Source organism: Dasypus novemcinctus, chromosome 4 (genome assembly GCF_030445035.2).
Source record: "Dasypus novemcinctus isolate mDasNov1 chromosome 4, mDasNov1.1.hap2, whole genome shotgun sequence".
Classification (NCBI taxonomy): domain Eukaryota; kingdom Metazoa; phylum Chordata; class Mammalia; order Cingulata; family Dasypodidae; genus Dasypus; species Dasypus novemcinctus.
This window is the reverse complement of record NC_080676.1, coordinates 64,052,102-64,070,979: the sequence shown is the minus strand read 5'-3', so window position 1 is coordinate 64,070,979 and position 18,878 is coordinate 64,052,102. Positions and strand designations below refer to the sequence as shown.

Here is an 18,878-nt window from a genome sequence, read left to right as displayed (position 1 = left end):
GACATACCCAGTGCCCCCTGTATTATATGCCAGTGTTGGAACTAAAACCCAAGCCCTGTGAACACAGGTACCAGGATCTGTCCCAGATGAATCGCTACATTTATAAAACCCAGCTCTCAAGGCACTGTCAATGCCTGAGGGAGCTGCCCACACACCTCACACCGGTAGCAGTGAACGTGGAAATCGCGATCCAGAGCCACAATACGCACGGTCTCCTCCTGGCCGGGGGCCGGCATGATAGGCTCCTTGCACACAGAACATCGGGGGGCAAATTTTCTGAAAATAGAGAGAACAGCAGTGGTTAGATACTGAACATAACACAAAGCCATGAGGCATAGAGATTGAAAAGAAGTGGAAGGAGACCGTCAGCACACCTGCTCTGCCATTCCAGTGACCTTGAGTAAGACACTCTTTTTCTTTGTGTCTGCTTCCTCATCTGTAAAATCAGGGACTTAGACTTGGTAACTGCTGAGGTCCTTTTACATCCAAAATATCATGACTGGGGTATGTGTGTGAACTGCTTATGCATGAAGAACTTCTAAGTGCTATTTACCATACAGTAGACTCTGAATACAACCCTGAGCTTGCAGCTATGCTGAGCAGTGGGTGGAACAAAGGTCCTGGCCAGCAACTACTAGTTTCTGACTCTTGTTTCCAGAACTTTTCTATGTGTGCCCAAGGCCCTACCCAAATATCCCAGGGTTGGTATCTTTGCCTTGTTCCCACTCATTAGAATCTCTTACTTGGAAGTGTGTCTTGAATTCTAGGAAATGACACAAGTATACTCAAGTACATAGCTTTTCAAAATGGCAGAGGTTAGTGAGTTTATTTACACATTACATCCAAAATTTAAATGACCAAGACTGCATTTCTTCCATTCTGGTTGTGATAAACTTTTGATTGAAAAGAAAAAGTTAAAAGGCTGTCAAATTTTTAATTCTTTAAAGGATTTTAACACGTCCAAAGAATATGTATATATGATAACATATATATGTACATTTACATTTTTATAAGTTTTCGAGGTTAAGTGTTGATAAGGAATTTCTGTATTTCTTAACTTCTTAATATTTCTTATTCTGACTGATAGTCCTTAACATTTTTTTTCCTCCTAACAGATTAATAGGCAGCAAATATAGCTCATGTATCCATCTGTAGCTTCCAGAAATTAGGGTAGCATTTGTGTAGGTGTGAAATGAGACATGATTTGAAATGGACATGGATAAGAACTGAAGATTACCAATAAAAAACCACAAAACAAACCAAAAAACTGCAACTCTTTTTTTCGTGGTAATGTTTTTAAGACTACACGACATTAAAATTTATCTTTTTGTAGTAAGAGTTAAGAAGAAATAATGATAGTAATCTAATACTTTGTAGAGCACTTTATGGTTGTCAAAGCATTTTTACATACATTATACTTTAAATGTACATATTAATTTTCCTGGCAGCACCCAAAAGGCATCTGTATGGCTGTAATCTAAATAAATATGAATTAAGTAGCAGATCAATTGATTGCTATGAAAGAAAAATTAAAAGGATCATGGTACAACTGCAGCAGTAATCAGAGCTGCTATAATTCATATTTTATGCAAGAAGTTTATACTCAGTGGCAAAAAAAATTGCTTTGACTATCTGATTATTTTTGAATCTGGGTCATCAGTAGTAAAATAAGCAGGCTTCTGGGATCAACTGCAAAATTCTCTTTCTCTAAGCCCACTGGGACTGTAAACTCTATGAAGTCAGAATTATGTCTTGCCTATCATTGTATACATGAGCCTTCCTTAATTTCCCCAAGTAGAATTACTTTCTATTCTAGGGTAATTTTTTTTTCATTGAGTCTGCCTATTTCAGTAGTACTTATTTGTCTGTCTTTGGGAGCCACAAAACTGTGAATTCCCAAAGAACGGGACTTTGCTCCATCTCTAAGTCTCCTGAAACAACCACTCTGACTGGTACAGTGAGGGGAACTTCAGGCTACAGCCAATGAAGTGATGCATTTCCCATATTTCTCTATAAAAAGATCTCACTTGGGTCTTCTTTATGTTTGATCTCATGATCCTTCCTCTTTTGGGAAAGATATATAAACTGTATCCTTGTAATTATTTTTTCCTACCCCTACCCTCATTTTCATGCTGGGAAAAGTAAAGTGAAGAGACAGGAGGTGGTTTCCACAGTCCCCATGGTGTCCCTCAGCTGGCAATGTGAGGAGGGTTCAGAATCCAAGGTGGTCTCTTTCAAGGCCAGCTCACTGAGTAAACAATAGCAATAAAAATAAATCTGATGAAGAATTTTGATGATTAAAATAGCCACCATTTATTGGAAAATTATTATGTGCCACACCCTATTAAGCATACTGTATACCTGACTTTATTTTCTACAGACCGCAACCTTATAAGGAGTACTTCAGTCATTTCTACTTTACAGCTGAGGGCACCAAGGCCTTGAGAGGGATACCCTTAAGTTTTCTATTCTGGCACATTCCTAGCAACCAATAAATGGGTGATGATTAAACAGATAAATGGATGAGTGAAATATCCCAGCTAAGAAAGCACAGACAGTAGGATAAAGGCTTTAATAGACTGAAAGGGTCAGTTACATAAATCTGTTTTACTGGCCTTCACTGTGTCAGGACTGGGAATACAAAAATATGCAAGAACTGCGACAGATAGACTAATAGATTCTATGTATTTCTGCATTTGTTCTATAAATTTATATATATATAACCCGCCCTTACTGCAAAAAAATTATGTAATGTATTTATATTTATACACATAATCATATATCATATAAGCTTATATACATATGTGTGTATATGTATATATATAAATATTAACATACTTATTTTATTACTAGTCAGACTATGGCAAGTGCTATCTGTAGCATATTTACAAACTCTGTAAAACACAGGAAGGAGAAGTTAATTCAGCATGGGGTTAGGGAGAGGTTGGGATCAGAGAAGTCTTCTTAGAGGAGACAGTATTGGAATTGGGCCTTGAAAGATGTACCTTTATGTGAAGTGGGAAACTATGTGTATGTGTGTGTGCTTGTGTGTTAGGGGTACGGGTGGTAGTAGAACAGAGTCAGTCTGCCAGGGACCCAAGTTTTCAGGAGTCATCTGAAATGTTATCTTAGAAAGTCTTCATGCCTAATAGGCTGGAGGATGTGAGCAAACATTGACCAAAGGTGATTATGTAGAAGCCGGCCCATTAGCAAGGCCATAGAGATAGCATTTCAGAACATTTTTATTCAAAGTGCAGTATAAGGCTAACTAGGAACTTGTCAGAAATACAGAATCTCAGGCCCCATCTCAAATCTACTGAATTAGAATCTGTAGTTTAACAATATCCATGGGTGAACTGTAGCTACATTAAAGTTTGGGAAGTACTGGTTTAGAAGACAGGATATTAAATAGACAACATAGGGAAGTGGATGTCGCTCAGGAGATTGGGCTCCTGTCTACCACATGGAGGGACCGGGGTTCTGTTCCCAGGGCCTCCTGGTGAAGGCGAGCTGGCCTGAGCTATGGAGAGCTGGCCCGTGCCGCAGTGAAGCTAGACTGTGCCGTGGTGAGCTGGCCTGTGCCATGAGCTAATACAACAAGATGACACAACAAAAAAGAGACACAGAGCAGAGACAATGAGAGTCAGAAAAAACTAGGAAGCAGAGGTGGCTCTAGCAACTGAATGCCTCTCTCCCATGTCGGAGGTCCCAAGATCGGTTCCTGGTGCCTCCTAAAGAGATGATGAGAAGAGAAGACAAGCAGACACAGAAGAACGTGCACCAGGTGGACACAGAGCAGACAGTGAGTGCAAGTAGCAAGAGGGTAGGGGTATAAATAAAAATAATTTTTTAAAAATCTTAAAAAAAAAGACAACATAAATCCCTTCTCATGGGTCTCCATATCTCAACATAACCTCTACTTCAAGGCTGCTCCAGTTACAGCAAAGCAAGCCTTCCTTGAATGGAAAGATTCCTTTTCTAACTCTGTGCCTTTGCTTTGTGCATGAGCTGTTCCTTCTGCCAGGAATCACCTTGTTTTCCACTTAAACCATTCCTGAAATTCTGCTTCCATGAGGCCTTCCATTATCCCACAGTGATAGGTGAGCTATCTCATGGTGTTTAGTGCTTTCCTCACATCACGGTTATGTCTCCACATATTTCTTTGCTTCCTCCTGGGAAGCTCCTTGATAACTTGATGATGGGGACTTCTCTCTATGTATCTTTGCAATTCTATCTATGCAGTTTCCATCAATGTATTTCTAGCTATGCACCTCTTCCCTTCAGCACTTAGCACAGTAATTGGCACACAGAGGGTTCTTTGTAAATGTGAGTTGAAATAGATTTCCTAAATGCCCACAAAGATGAGACCCATTCAGAAGGACCAAGAACAAGGGCCCCCAAAACTCAGTCTGGAGAAAAAGACTGTATTTCCCTACTCAAACTCTCCTTGGCCTTACAATGCCCATCTGTACTGGACTTTTAGCTGCTTTGTGTTCTAGTACTTTCAAGGCTTGGATACAGAATTCTGTAAATTTTCTCTTATTTGCTTTTAGGAAACGGGAAAAGATAAAAAAGCTTCTCTCCCTACCTACTTGCCAATCACACTGGCATTATTATTAAAAAAAAAAAATTTGTTTTAATATGCCATTGAACTAGTGGGGGGAGGGGGAGATAACTGGGGTTTGAGATTTTCTTTCTCTTTTAGTTGCTCCAGGTTGCCTTTTTGGAGCTTTCAACACACACATACTTATGTCCCCAGTTACGAATCTCCAGTTATGCTCCCCACCCCTAGAAATGAAAGCTAATGGCATAGATATAAACTTACATTTGTCAGAACTGATTTCCTGTTTTAGTTGAGTGGTGTAATATAGCAGTCTTTTCCAACAACAGAAACATGTGTGCTCTGATTATATCTATCAGTCATTCTTGGATTAGGTCTAAGAAATGAGAGAATCAGTGACAGAAACACATTCCCCAATGGTATCTTTTCGCTTCCCTTAAATAGATGCAGGGTTTTTAAAAATGTGCAATTACAAGCTAAAAATATCAATAACATGAAGTACAATTTATGCTGTGACTGCCCTTTAAAAGTGAGCCCTTCTTTGTCTAATTCAGGTTGAAAATTTCTGCCTCTGGAGTTTTTTTAATTCATTCAGCATCACATCTTTTGGTGAGGATTTTCGCTCTCTTTGCTACTTGGAAAGTGGTCAGGAAATTCATTTTTAGAATATGAGGCTCAGGACTCCAAACTGCTTATCGCAAGTACCTCCTGGTTGTTGATAATCAACAGAGTGAAGACGGCACATTTGGGCACAGTAGGATATCTACCCAAAGTGGTAAGCAAGATGAGCTTCATCTCTTTGACCTCCACAGACTATCCTCAAAGCCACTGCCCAGTGAACACAAACCAGAAGGCTTTGTATCTGCCGTTTACAAATGACACCTGCAGCTTTTATATAGTTCTTAAACAACAACAAAAAATAAAGCACGTGTGACCAACCAATTAGCCAACTAACTAACCAGCCAAATGAAAATAAGCAAAACAGTAAGTAATAAAATTTTCATGAAAATCCCAGCTCCATGTAGGGAAAAGACCTACAAATGAAAGAAATGAGAAAGTTGGGACATATTTTTCCAGGTAAGTGGTCTTGACCTGGAGGCTCTATTTTCCTAATTCTCTTCAAAAGGCTATACAATACTGGATTGATTGATTTCCTTAGAAAATATCCTGAAGAAGGGAAGACCTGGATGGGGAAAGAAGTTAGGGAAGGCTGTGAATATGTTGGTGATGGCAAGAAATTGCCTTTGAATACGTGAGAGACTTGCAGTAGTAAAAGGAACTCTATGCTCTGTGTCTGCGCCTTCCTCCCCACCCCCTACCCGGCCTCCCATAACCTCCCACTCACGGAGTGGCAGAGAGACAGTTAGCTCTAGAGACAGAGTCAGCTCTAGAGAGAGACAGAGTCAGCTCTAGAGACAGTCAGCTTTAGAGACATCGTCAGCTCTAGACAGCCCTAGGTGGCCACAGAAGGAGGAGCTCTGAACAGGATTGGGTCTAATGACAAAACTGGAGAGTTCAGAGAAGTGAATGATGTGAACAACATCACACACCTTGTTCTTCAGATCACGGAGGGCGACCTCAGCATTTTGACCCTTTCTATTACATCCACTCTGTGGCTGACTTGGCTTTCTCCCAATTAGAGCTACACAAAAATGCAATGGACAAGACCCAGGGAAGTCTTTGGTCATAGGTCAGACGACCACATTGGATACTTAGCATCAATTCCTACAAAGGGTAAGGAGTGAAATCTGGCCTTTTAGGGGTCCCATGTAAACCTGAGATGCTATGCCCCTAAGGGAGGTGAATGGGGGACCCAGAAGCTAAGCAGTAAGAACAGATTCCAAGAGGCCTGGCAGGCTGGAAGAGGGAGAGTTAATTGCCTACTTGTGGAAGTCTTCAATGCAGTGAATGAGCCCGCCAGCATCCACGGTAAACGGGATCCCATCCAGGCTGCGGTGGCACATCACACAGGTGAAGCAGTGAGGATGGTAGGCCTTCCCGGTGGCACGGAGAATCCGCTCCATGATGGGCTTGCAGCAAACAACGCACTGCTCCAGGGTATTCTACGGAAGGAAAGAAAAACTCTGATGTTAAATTGGGATTTGAAGATCTCTGTTTAACATGGAAACTTATAGCATAATAGGCATTTTTATACAACATGTTGGTTCATGTGCTCATCACAATTGCCTGAGGAAGGCAGAACATAAGAAAATGTATCTTTATTATAGAGAGAAGAAAACACAGCTAGTTGGCTCAAGCTACTTTCCCAATGTCAACCAGCTAGTAAGCACTAAATCCAGGATTCAGGACACATGACTTTTCCTTCCTTCCTTCCTTCTCTTTATACCAGTGTCAGCAACCTTCCCTTTAAAAGGGCCATATAGTAAATACTTTTGGCTTTGTGGGCCATACAGTCCCTGTTACTGTTAACTCAGTTTTGCCACTGAAGAACAAAGGAAGCCATAACATAAATAAAAGACCATGGCTGTGTTCCAATAAAACTTTATTTACAAAATAGGTGTTGGGCTGGATTTGGCTCAGGGCTGTACTTTGTACACCCTTGCAATACACCACCAGTTTCTCCACTTGGAGAATGCTGTTACTTTAAAAACCTGATCCATTAGCAAGGACCCTGTGTGAGTCACCAAAGCCTTCTTTGATAGGGGTGCATCTGAAGATTGAAGACTGAAAACTGAAAACTGAACACTGAGAGACCCAGTATGCCAGCTACTAAACCCAATCAGAGTGCAACAAAATCAGTAAGGCTTTTGATCATTTAAAGTCCTAAATCAAACGGTATCTCTAAGTTTTGTGTTCTCGGTAGAAATGTTAAACCTAGAGGGAGTCTAGTTTTGAGAAGTGAATTGAGAAAGTCATGTTAGTTGGCTTAAAAAATATGCTGAGCTTTAAAACTCCACACCACCTTAAAAGAGATCCCGTCATGACTCAGAAAGACTGACAAAATTAGCTTTTAACTTTCCATCCATCTCTAGAATCCCATGTTCTCTTCCCAAACAACCACATTTCACATGTAATATATTCCAACTGCCATATCTAGACTGACTCACTGATTTTACAATCTGGAATAAACCTGAGACGTGGATCTGATTAGAAAGATGCAGAATTTGGATGGGACATAGAAATTAAGGAATATAATTGCTCTCTTACACGACAAACCAAATGCCATGAGAGAGGAAGTACCTGTGAGTAGATATATGCTGATGCCTGAGCTATACCAATGACCTCCAGGACTGGTTTCCTTGCTTATCTCTCCTTCTTTGGTATTCCCCCTACCCACCCACATTCCAAGCCCCCCAAATCACTCCCAACTTCCTTTCCAAAACACAGATGTGATCAAGCAGTTTTCCTTCTAACAAAAACTTTCATAGCTCTGCACCGTAAATAGAGCTCGTTTCTCAAATGGCTTTCAATCGCTCTTTCTAGGTTTAGCTTCCTCTAACATCCTTGTCTGCTCTCTCTTGTTCAGACCTGTGGAAACTTCCATACTTCTGCACCTTGGCTAATGCCTACGCCGATTCCCAGTCTGTTATTTTGATTTTTCAAGGTGTAAGTCAGAGGGCATATTCCAGTGGAACCTTCCTTGATGCCCCCAGTTGGAATAAGTTGCTTCTTCTTCTACCCTTTCCAAGCACTTTATTTACTTTGCTTACAGCATTTTCAGCATGAATTGTATTAAATTTATTTGCATGTACATCTGTGTCTTCTACTAAGACTGCAATTTCTTTAAGTGGAGGGACTATGCCTTAGGAATAGTATTCCTATGCCCCATAATAATAGCCTGGCATGATTGTGTGCAAAAAGAATGAATGGAGGAATATTGTTTATGCTTATATCTCACTCTGGCAGCACAATGCTGGCCCTGACTCCCCTGACTCATTCCAAGAAGGATTCGTAAATCCATCACCCTCCTCTCTCCAAAGCTGTGGTTGCCCAAGGTTGTGAAATTGCTTAGTAATCTTCTGGTCACAGCCTAAATTCATGGAAGCAATTAACCTATTATTCCCCCATTATGAAAGGGTGAAATTAAAATAGCAGAACATAGAATCAGAATCTGCAGGTGAGGATGGCCTGGACAATGACACTCCCTACTTCTTTTCTACCCTGTTGATCTAGGCTGGGCTGCCAGAAAATGTTTTTGTTTGCAGAGGTTTGGCTTCAGGGTCACAAATACCAGCAGCAACACAGAAGGTTTAGCCGGTTTCTAAGGAAAGACTTTTTGGCCTATGGAAGTCCTGCTTGAAGGATAGTTAATCAGAACATTTCTTTTTAAAAACAAAACCTATAAATCTAAACTGATACTACTACAAAATATCTCCAAATCAGAAAATAAAGGTTCCAAGAGTGCAGCTGACTGAAAGCTTGGGCTAGCGAATGGTGGCGGTGGACATGCTGACCTCCACTAGCCAGCCCCCTTACTGTTCTCTCCTTTCAATCCCCAGCTGCTTCACTAAACTCTTGGACATAGCTTCTCTTCCTCTGCCTTAAAGAAATGTCAGGAAGACAGGCTCTGAGAGATCTTCTAGACCAGGCCTCTTATTATACAAGCGAAAAGCCACATCTAGACAACTTTTATGGGTGAACCTGTGCCATGGAATTCATTAGGGGTAGAGCTAGGACTGGCACGTACTTTCCTGACATCCAATTCAGAGAGGGATATGATGGATTCATTGTGTAGCAACAGCAACTCTAAAGAAAATAAACTCTACTTCTGGCTTTGTCAATATCTGCCATATGACCTTGGGAAATCCTTTCTTTTCTCTAGACCTCATTTTTCTCATCAGTAAACTGATGATTAATTTCAACTATGAGATTCTATGAATGTGATATATCAGCCCTAACAACAACAGGAAAAGACCAATGCTTCCATTCCCAGAGATATACTGAGAAAAAACTAGATAGCCCCTTATCAGAAATTTGAAAGGGGAATTCATATTTTAGAAATTTGATGTATATATTCTTTATTATGTCTTCCCACTTAATATTCTAGAAATTGCTAATGGTAGAATTTCAAGCACCAGAGAGAGAGAGATCTGTGTGTCTTTTTATAGATGGTTATTTCAAAACCAGACAAAAAGATGCACTCTTCATATAAACATGAGGTTTTTCTGAACTAGGTTGAAAGGAAATGGTTAATAAATGGGAAATTTTTAAGAAAATAAAAAGAAATCTTCAAGGAAAGTGGAAGAGGGAAGTCTCTTAAGTATATCCTCTGGATCACTCCCTTGTATATGGGTAGTGGTGCCATGTTTGATAGATGCACACTCCAGCTTAAGTACTTTCAATCGCAGTAAGGCACATATCCAGATCCATCTCTCCTGTTCTTCCACATGGACCCCAAGCCTCCAGCTTCCACACTGAGCTCCCAGCCACATTGTAATAGAGTGAGTTCTTTCTCAAGCCAAGACAATCTTACGCCCTTCTTTGTCTAAAGAACACCTATTCATTCCTCACAATGAAGCTCAAATGTCACTTCTTCTGCACAAGCTTTCCTAAATCTCCCCCTGTAACTCCCCAAACAAAGAAAGTCACCCCTTCCACTCCTGCAGAATTGTGTAATGCTTCCTCTTTGATACTGAGTACAATGAGTACTGAGTACTCAGTACTGATACTGAGTACTTCATTTAATGATTTGTGTCAACCTCCATGGCCAAACTGTGACACTCCCCTCTCCCCCATGTAAAGCCATAATGGAGTCTTAGGTCGAGCTCCCCATAAACAGATTCTGAAACAAGGATTTGAACCAGGGAGTTTATTGGGGGAATGTCCTTGGGATCACCACCTATGGAAGAGTATAGGCAGTACACTGGGCAGAGGAAGTTGAACTATAATGCAGTTTCAACAAAGGACTTTGGTGGTCCTGTGAATAAACTCTCGAGCTAGGATGTCCCTGCAGACATCTTGCCTAGAGGCTAGGGGTAGGACCCTTGTGCCCTGCATCCACCAATCTTCAGTGAATACAGGCTTCCCCCAAGAAGGATCTCTGACCTTGGGTGGGGTGGTTCTCTTCAGGTGTACGCAGAAATAGACTGAATGATCAGCTGCCTACTCTCCCTGTAGCTGGAGCACTGAGAGCCTCTGTTCTGAAGGGGATGGGGAGGGGACCCACCACTGTCTACAACAGTAACCACACAGTAGGTAACCAGCTGTGGAAGGCCTTATAGCCAAAGCTGAAAGAGGAGTCTAGATTTTATTCATGCACTACACACTGTACGAGGATTTGTTTTCCACAAAATACGTTTTAAGCAGTTACTCCAATGAAAGTACTATTGAAGGGAGAAGATGGCAGACTAGCAGAAAAAAAGCAAGAAATTAGTTGCTAAAGGCACAGCTTAGAAACTTCTCCAAAATGATGGCCAATGCAATTGTGATTAAAAACAAAAAGTTAAGTGAAAACAAAAATAAAATCACAAACCTTGTGTACAAAACCCCCAAATGCAATTAGAGATACAATCTCATTTGTACGTTTTCTATCCTTGCATACTGGTTAAGTAATATCTTCTAATTCATAGGCAGAAGAGTCGGAAGAATCATCTGAATATAAATGAAGCACATAGGTAATAGATACACTACCTACTAGTTAAATGATAAAGAAAATAAGAAATTCCTATAATTTATACATTATATAAATGTTATAAGTGTTCAGTGTTGAGTATTTTAAATCAAAGGACATGACTATTTGAAGATTCAAGACTATAGTGATTGTTGACATTTAGAAATGTTAAAATTTTCATTTCATAAAATTAAAATGTGATCTTATATTCAGTCATTATTTTCTTTTAAGTATGAACCAGTGTTGAAACAGGAAAGACTCTTGGAAAGATAAGAGGTTACATCTCAAATTTTACATACATTTTTTGGCACTTTCCTAACAGGCCAATATTTTATTATTACTCCGGAATTTTCTTCTTCTCTAGGGGTTTGATACATTCCAGCTAAAAGGGACAACTACCAAGTCTTGTTGGGACAGGAATAAAAAGAAACAAAAGTTAGAAATATAAAATCTTGAAAAGTCCTCACAGATTATGTTAGTCTAAGTGTTTCTAAGTCCCTGCACTTGCTTCCCTCTTCCATAGTACTTTGTTCAGGGAAGCAGTTTCTCAAGGAGTCATCAATCACTTCTGGATGAAGAGCGTAAAATAATAGAGCCTGGGGGTATCCACACTGCAGTTTGAAAACCATGATTCTAGACCTACTATTAGACTTAAACAACTAAGGGACAGAGAAGAAAAACAGTGGCAGATTTGGTGTTAGAATATAGGTCTCTTAATTCTCCACCCAATGGACAACTCCCCTACTATAATATCATTCTATAGCTATTCCATATTTCAGTAGAAACAACTCCATATTTAAAATATAAGGCATTCAGGCTGTCTAACAATATACATGCATATAAATGAGAAAAGGAAATGTCTCAAGATTTTAAGACAGTGTTTAATAAGTAGGTCAGTTCTTTCCCTCCAAAAGGATAGAACAGAAAACTCACTGTTGGGACTCTCAGCACTCATAACAGTGTGCATGGTTAAAGGTGAGACTCCCATGTATTGATTGAATGATGAGTTAATAAACTCTGGGTAAGTACTTTCCATAGAATGAAATGCTTCTGTTTAATTATATAAAGCAATTGTCTAGTCTGGAGTTTCTCAATTGCTAGCCCCAAATAGGTTTCAGGGGTACCACCATTGGGATGTTAGAAGGGGCCAGAGGTTTCCAGAGCCATGGTGGCCACCTTGGAGTGGGAGAAGCCTCATCCATTTACTCCAGTGTGTTGAATAAATGCCACAATTTTCTGCATAAACCATGATGTGGAAAAGATCAGGAAGCACAGCTCAAGTTTAGGTGTTACAAATGGAATGGCAATATGGTACAAAAGAGAACAGGACAATGAATCAGGAAACAGTTCAAGCATCAGTGCCATTATTTAAATTCAAATAAATATATTACTTAACTAAATTTTGGAAACAAACTTAGTCCATATCTTGAGCCTAGTATTCAAGAGGGCCTTCCAAATGATGGTACTATATTTGGTTTCCTTTACAGGGTAGTAAACTAACTTGATAGTTCTATTAAAGAGCCTATAGTACAATACATCCCAACAACTCCATTTCCCTTATTAAGAATTTTTTTGGCTCTTATTAAATGTCCTTCACTTAAATCTATGACTATATCTAATTCATGATTCGAAGGAAACAAAATAATAATGGTAAACAAGTATCTTCATTACTGTGATTTTCTAATCAGGATGAAAATCCCTCATTTACAAATGGAAATTCTAATTTTTCCAGGTAGGGAAGTTTTTGAGACACATTATTTGATGGCATCAAATCCTTAAGAAATACTTTATTTTGATGTCACAAAGTATAAAGAAATGTTTGCTATGAAATGCATAACTGAACATTAGAAAAAAGAGAAATTAGACCTTCTTCTTTTGGTTCACTTCTGCTAATTTTTAGCACAATTCTTTGTCTCCAATGCCATATTGCCTGTTCCCCCTTTAAACAATCTTCTATGTACTTTTCAGGTGAACAGACCTGCCTCTTCATTTATTTTAGCATTGTACACAATCTAAAGAGTAGAGAGGTAAGTGTTCAAGATCCTGGCAGGCAGCAAGGAAGAGAGTGATGACAAAGACACCCTCCATCCCCTCAGAGAGTCCCAGTGTAGTGGAGAGGGGGGCACACCTACAAATCACTGATTTGAGGCAAAGGCACAAGAAGTTGCTATCATAGGGGCACAAGTGATGTGTGAAGGGAACACAGAGGAGTAATGATTGGTGGGGAGTGAGCTGGGTGGTGTTCTACGATTCCAGGGATATATTCTAGGTGGGATTTGACTTGTTGTTTGAAGAAAACCTCCTTATGATGCTCTTTGGATTTGATGTTACATCATAACAAGAATCTTCATTATTCAGTTCTCTGAGTGGCATCCCAGATATGCCTGCATTAGGACAAAATTCATTTCACAGGATGAATATAGTAACAAAATCTGAGGTGTGTGTTTGGGCTATACTGGGAAGGGAAACAATATCACCAGAGATGAACATCTACTGATTTAAGAAGGATGGCATGTCAAACTATAATAAATTAAACACATGCATTTAGAAAACAAATTTAGAAAACAAATGATTTTTCTTACAAGATTTTCTGTTTATATGTGGACTAAGCAAGCTAGCTCAAAAATGAAGAAATATGTCCTAAAACCATAAGACAAAAATACAAAAGAAGGGACAAAAAGATCAGGACATTCAGGCCAATTTTATTTTATTTTTATTTTATTTTTGCAATGAGTCACAAGTCACATTGTTCACAAAGGAAATTATACCCTTTCATTTATTCTTAAACACTAGGGTTGGGATTGCAATCTGAAAAATAAAATCTTAATGAAAGGGCATTTAGTTTATCTATACTTGAAAGCCTAGAGAGGCATTGTTTTATCTTAAAATGTATAGCCTATGTGGTACAGGAGACTTTTTCAGAGTGCTTCTCTTGAATGTCTCACAAGCTTCAAGAAATGTGAAAGAGGGCAGAGACTGATGTTCATGTTAGGGGGAAAATAAAAAGATCACAGAACTATTTAGACTATGGTGAGAACGAAAAAGGAATAGAATTCCTTTCAAAAAAGTCAAAGCACAGATTTGACATTTTCAATGTAGTCTATTGGGACTTAGGAATAGGACCAGAGGGTCTGTCATATATGGTGAGAGAATTAGTGATTGAGTCAGGAGAAACTGGGTTCTAAAGTCTTGTCTCCTCATCTTACTAGTTGTGTGACTTGGAAAACATTCTTGACTTCTGGCATTTAGTTTCATCTGTTAAGCAAGATTGAAAATATCTCCATTGAAGTGTTCTTGTATATGATTGCAAGTACCCAGGGCCTGACTATACAATAAATGTTAGTTCTCCATCATTCCCCTTATAAATTCTAAGGGGCTAGGGCATACATTTAATTAACCCAAAGCTTTGACATCCCTTGATCATTTCATTGAATTACCACATCTAAGCACTATATTTCTATAATTATTTTTACCTTTACCATCGATTCTCGTACTATTTATAGCTTCACTTTCTTTTTTAAGCAATGTGGTATCTAAGGAGTCCCATAATGGCACTCTAGGCCAACTGGATAATGTCATAACATAAAATGGGCTTCTGGATTCTAAAGAGACTTCCCTCCACTTTTCAAGGAATTTTGTGGAAAAAGCTGTTTACTTCTATGTAAACATTATTATACCCCAAACCCATAAACTCCTTAGTTCTGCATAAAAGTAATTTGAAATTCTTTTGTATAGCCCAAATTAAAACTGATACCTTGCCTTGGTAGAGTCTTTACAGTTTACTAAAGTGTATACAAAACCAGATCAAGTTTAATGTCAACAACAAAGTTACTGTAGGTAGAATGGTAGCGTTCTTATGAAATCAGGATTTGATCACATTTGTCCTAAGTCCAAATTCCAAGGCTCTTTCTTCTACTTCATATTGTCCTCTAATTACCAAGTTTCTCCTATATATTTTTTCAAGTTCCATATAATGACTATTACACTGAATGCATTTGTTAATCTATAACATGCTGCTGTGCCATGTTAGCCTTTCACAAATACACATAGTTTCGTGTAGCGTGAAAGAATTATTAAAGTGATCTTATTCAACCCTCTCACCTTATATACTAGGATACTCCATTCAGGGAAGTAATTTACCTAATGTTCTATACTGATTTAGTAAAAGAGCTGAGTCCGGTCTCCAGATATCCTGGTTTCTATGAAACGTTCTTTCCCTAATCCTGCTTTGGATCTTTGTCTGAGTACCACAACTCTTTTGGTATTCTGGCCCTACTGACAATAAGAATATGACAATATTAGCATAATTACTTATGTTACCAATAAAAAAATCATTAGGTGGCTATATGACTTAGGTTCTCTCTATTTCAAAACAAGGTAGTTATACACACTGATAAATATGGTGCCCTCTTGCCACGAACTCAGACGGGTTAATCCCATCCTTAGCCTCATGTCATGCTACCTTTAGGTGGAGTTTTCATAATTCCTGACATTTATAACATGTAACTAGGGATTATTAAAGACACTCAGACCTGTTCCACTGAGGTAGTCACTTTCAGGAGTACTGAAATGGTATTTCCTAGCAGCTCTATTACTATCTTGTTCCATAATCTCTTTGAGCATCAATTTTCTCACCTATTGAATTTGGGGTACTAATTATTCTATCCTGTTAACTTCACAGGACTGTGAGAATTAAATGAGATAAGAAATGAGAGAAGTATACTTTAAGAATGTAAAGAAATGTAAAGATATTGTTATAAAGATAAATTGTTTTTCTCTGAGCGAAATTATTGTTTCATGTGAGGATTGACTCTAAATCTTGGCTCACCTCTCTTTGAATAATCTATTCAGTTGTTTTCCAGACAATTATAAGATACACAAATATATATACACAAACCTACCCATGTTGAGTTTAAGAAAATACTATAAAGGTTTTTAAAATTTGTTTTTGCTGTTTGGCTGTAAAGAGATATTTTTTGTTAGCTCTTCTTTGTTTGCATACCTGGAACACCTAATAGGTGGTAGAACAGTTATGTATTGTGCATTCAGACTGAATACAGGAAAGTCTTGTGGAGTATATAATTTGGCACAGATACACTCAGCAGCATCCATTCCCTTGACTTAACTTTAATCACAGACCAACTAAGCTCTGATGGCTGTGTCTGTGAAGGACCATCTTAACCCGCAATCGTATCTGCACTTTAGAATAGACAGGAGGTCCTGATGGAGAAGATGATTGGTTTTGCGATCACAATGCTAACCCCAGCACTATTTGAAACTAGAACTGAAAAAGGGTATTTATGTAGATCCTGCATGGAACAGTGATAAAGAAAAATGAGCCAAAAGCTAAGGGCTATGCTCTATTTTTCTCCCTGTCAAGGCCAGCCACTAGCAGTAAGGTCTGTTGCCATCATTTCTCTATCTGGGTCTAAACGCCTTCACTTTAAACACAAAAACGTTGAGTTAATAGATCTCTTGGTCCCTTGAAGTTCTGTAGTTGATTTGAGAATTGATAAATGTTTCACCAGGGCAGGGATCTCTCTTTTGTTCACTGCTTCATCCCTTGTGCCTAGGGCAATGCCTAATACACAGAAGGAGTACAATAAATGTTTATTAAATAAATGAATGACTGTCTGTGAGTACTCCAAGGATTCATCCAACAGCACCTACTCCCATGGACTTACCTGAAACTTCGCTATCCTCAGTGCGCCCTCCATCGGCCTTCTCTTTAAGTACCCCCTCTCCTGTACTAGAATCTATCTCATTACCCTATTATTTTCTTCATAGTCCTGATCTGATTTCATCTCATTCATTTAGTTGCTGACATATTTATCGTTGTTTTCCCTCACCGGTCTGTAAGCTCTGTGAGAGTGGGGCATTTGTCTCTCTTGAACACCACCACAGTCACAGCCTCAGTGCAGTGCTTAACACATAACAGACAGTAAGTATTCATTGAATGAAAAAAATGAATGAATGAAATTGAACAGTTAACATCTAAGGTCTCTTCCAAATCTTGGGTTCTTTGATTCTTTCTCTGCAAGAGTATACTTAAATAAATATTAATTAAGAGTTTTCCTAAGAACATCAGTGATCTCCAGTTAATTACACAATATAGCAGTTTTTGCTTTACAGTATTGTCTACTTGTGGGTAAGTGATCCATCCTGGTGAAAAATCCAAAACGTGGCTTATGCAATGCTGTTTACATACATATATATATAGTAATAAGTGTCTGCCTGTACAGAATTCAACCCACTGTGAATCATCCATTAGAATCAAGATCAGCAAGCAGAGACTAGAAATGTTCCCAATACCATTCTGCTCATGTGTTGGTTTCCTTCAGAGTTGCCTGAAGCTCAGACATGCCAAGATGTTTATTTTCTACCTGGTTTTATGAGATGCAATTACTTCCTAAATTGTAGCAAACCACAAGTGGTCTGAAGCCAAACAACTTGGGTCACTGAAGATCTCTCCTTGTACTCCTGGGGATGAGAGAAAAGCTTGTTTGAACCAAACTTGATCCTCTTTCAAAAGAAAGGGAAAACATTAAGCCTCTAACTCCTGGGAGTGGTAAAGAGAACAGCCAGACAGCCAGAGGGCCATGAGCTAACTTTGATTCTCTAGAGATCAGTTGAATAGTTTTGGCAATCATTTTGCTTCTGTTGAAAACAAGCCCCTCTAATTATACCTCTGCTAATGGAAGACAAAAAAGACAGCACCACAGTTAGAAAGGCCATAACAAAATGCCAACATCATGGATTTCTTCTGAACCATGAGCAGCTGACCAGTACAGTCAGTCCAACACCCGGCTCTGGAATCCATTCATGACAATGTAACCTTATAAGGAGCACAAAGGGAAGCTCATGAACTGATCTGCTTCTTTGTATCTTGGCTATAATATTTTCTACAATAGAAAAGTAATTCCATGTTTTTGTTCCTCTCTCTACCCCTGCCATGCCAAACGTGGTTGATGGTTGACATTAAATAGGTATGAAAGGCACAGATAACAAGTTCTGTAACTGCTGAAAGACAAAGAAGACAGAAAATACAGATGTTTTCTCCTTGCTGATTAAAAGGGTTAGTGGACTACCTCTTTCAGTTTCTCTGGAATGCAAATTTTCTTTCACAGTTTAGCAGTCTTTTTTGGATTTCAGCACAGTGAACTAACACTTTCCTAGATTCCAAGACCTCCAGAGAACCAGATGGATGAGAGGCATTGGGAAAAAGAACCCACACTCTTTGAAAAAGGTATGAATTTCTCACTTTGCATCTAGCCAAAAGCTCTGAAAATTAAAAGAGAGAAATCACTTTTGGTTTGTTCAAATGCATGCCATCCTAAAGTTGTTTGTGGTGGATAAAAAAAAAAATCCAAAGTGATTTGATGGTTTGGAGTCTGCGTTCAGTTTAAGCTAGGAAGGAAACTTTAACAGAGACGATATGTTTACTATCAAAGGCAGGAAAGAATGTAGATGGAAGAAATTACTCAACCATCATTCTAAAGTCAGTGACTGCTCCCCAGTGCCAAACTTTTTATCTTGACATTCAAGGTCCTATTAATATTTTCCCCTTCCAGGCACACGCCCCATCATTGCCACTACCAGCCATCCCGCTACCCCTCCACCTCCACTCTTCACCCCTGTCAAACCAAACTAGTTAAAACTACATGCTCCCTGCTCTTCAATGCCTTTACATTCACTCTTGCCTCTACCTAAAACATCTTTCTTAAATTGAAGACCTCAACTTTTAGG

General features: G+C 39.0%; 1 protein-coding gene across 8 annotated transcripts in view; it reads right to left on the bottom strand.

Moving 5' to 3' along the window:
* LPP (LIM domain containing preferred translocation partner in lipoma) overlaps positions 1-18,878 on the bottom strand; it is a 715,716-nt gene that overhangs the window by 4,963 nt on the left and 691,875 nt on the right. For all 8 annotated transcript variants that reach the window (XM_071214679.1, XM_004467196.4, XM_071214680.1 and 5 more), the window contains 2 exons: positions 6,446-6,624; positions 156-276 (listed from right to left, as the gene is read on the bottom strand). In XM_071214679.1, coding sequence (XP_071070780.1) covers positions 156-276; positions 6,446-6,624 — 300 coding nt within the window. The remainder of the gene's footprint in view (positions 1-155; positions 277-6,445; positions 6,625-18,878) is intronic.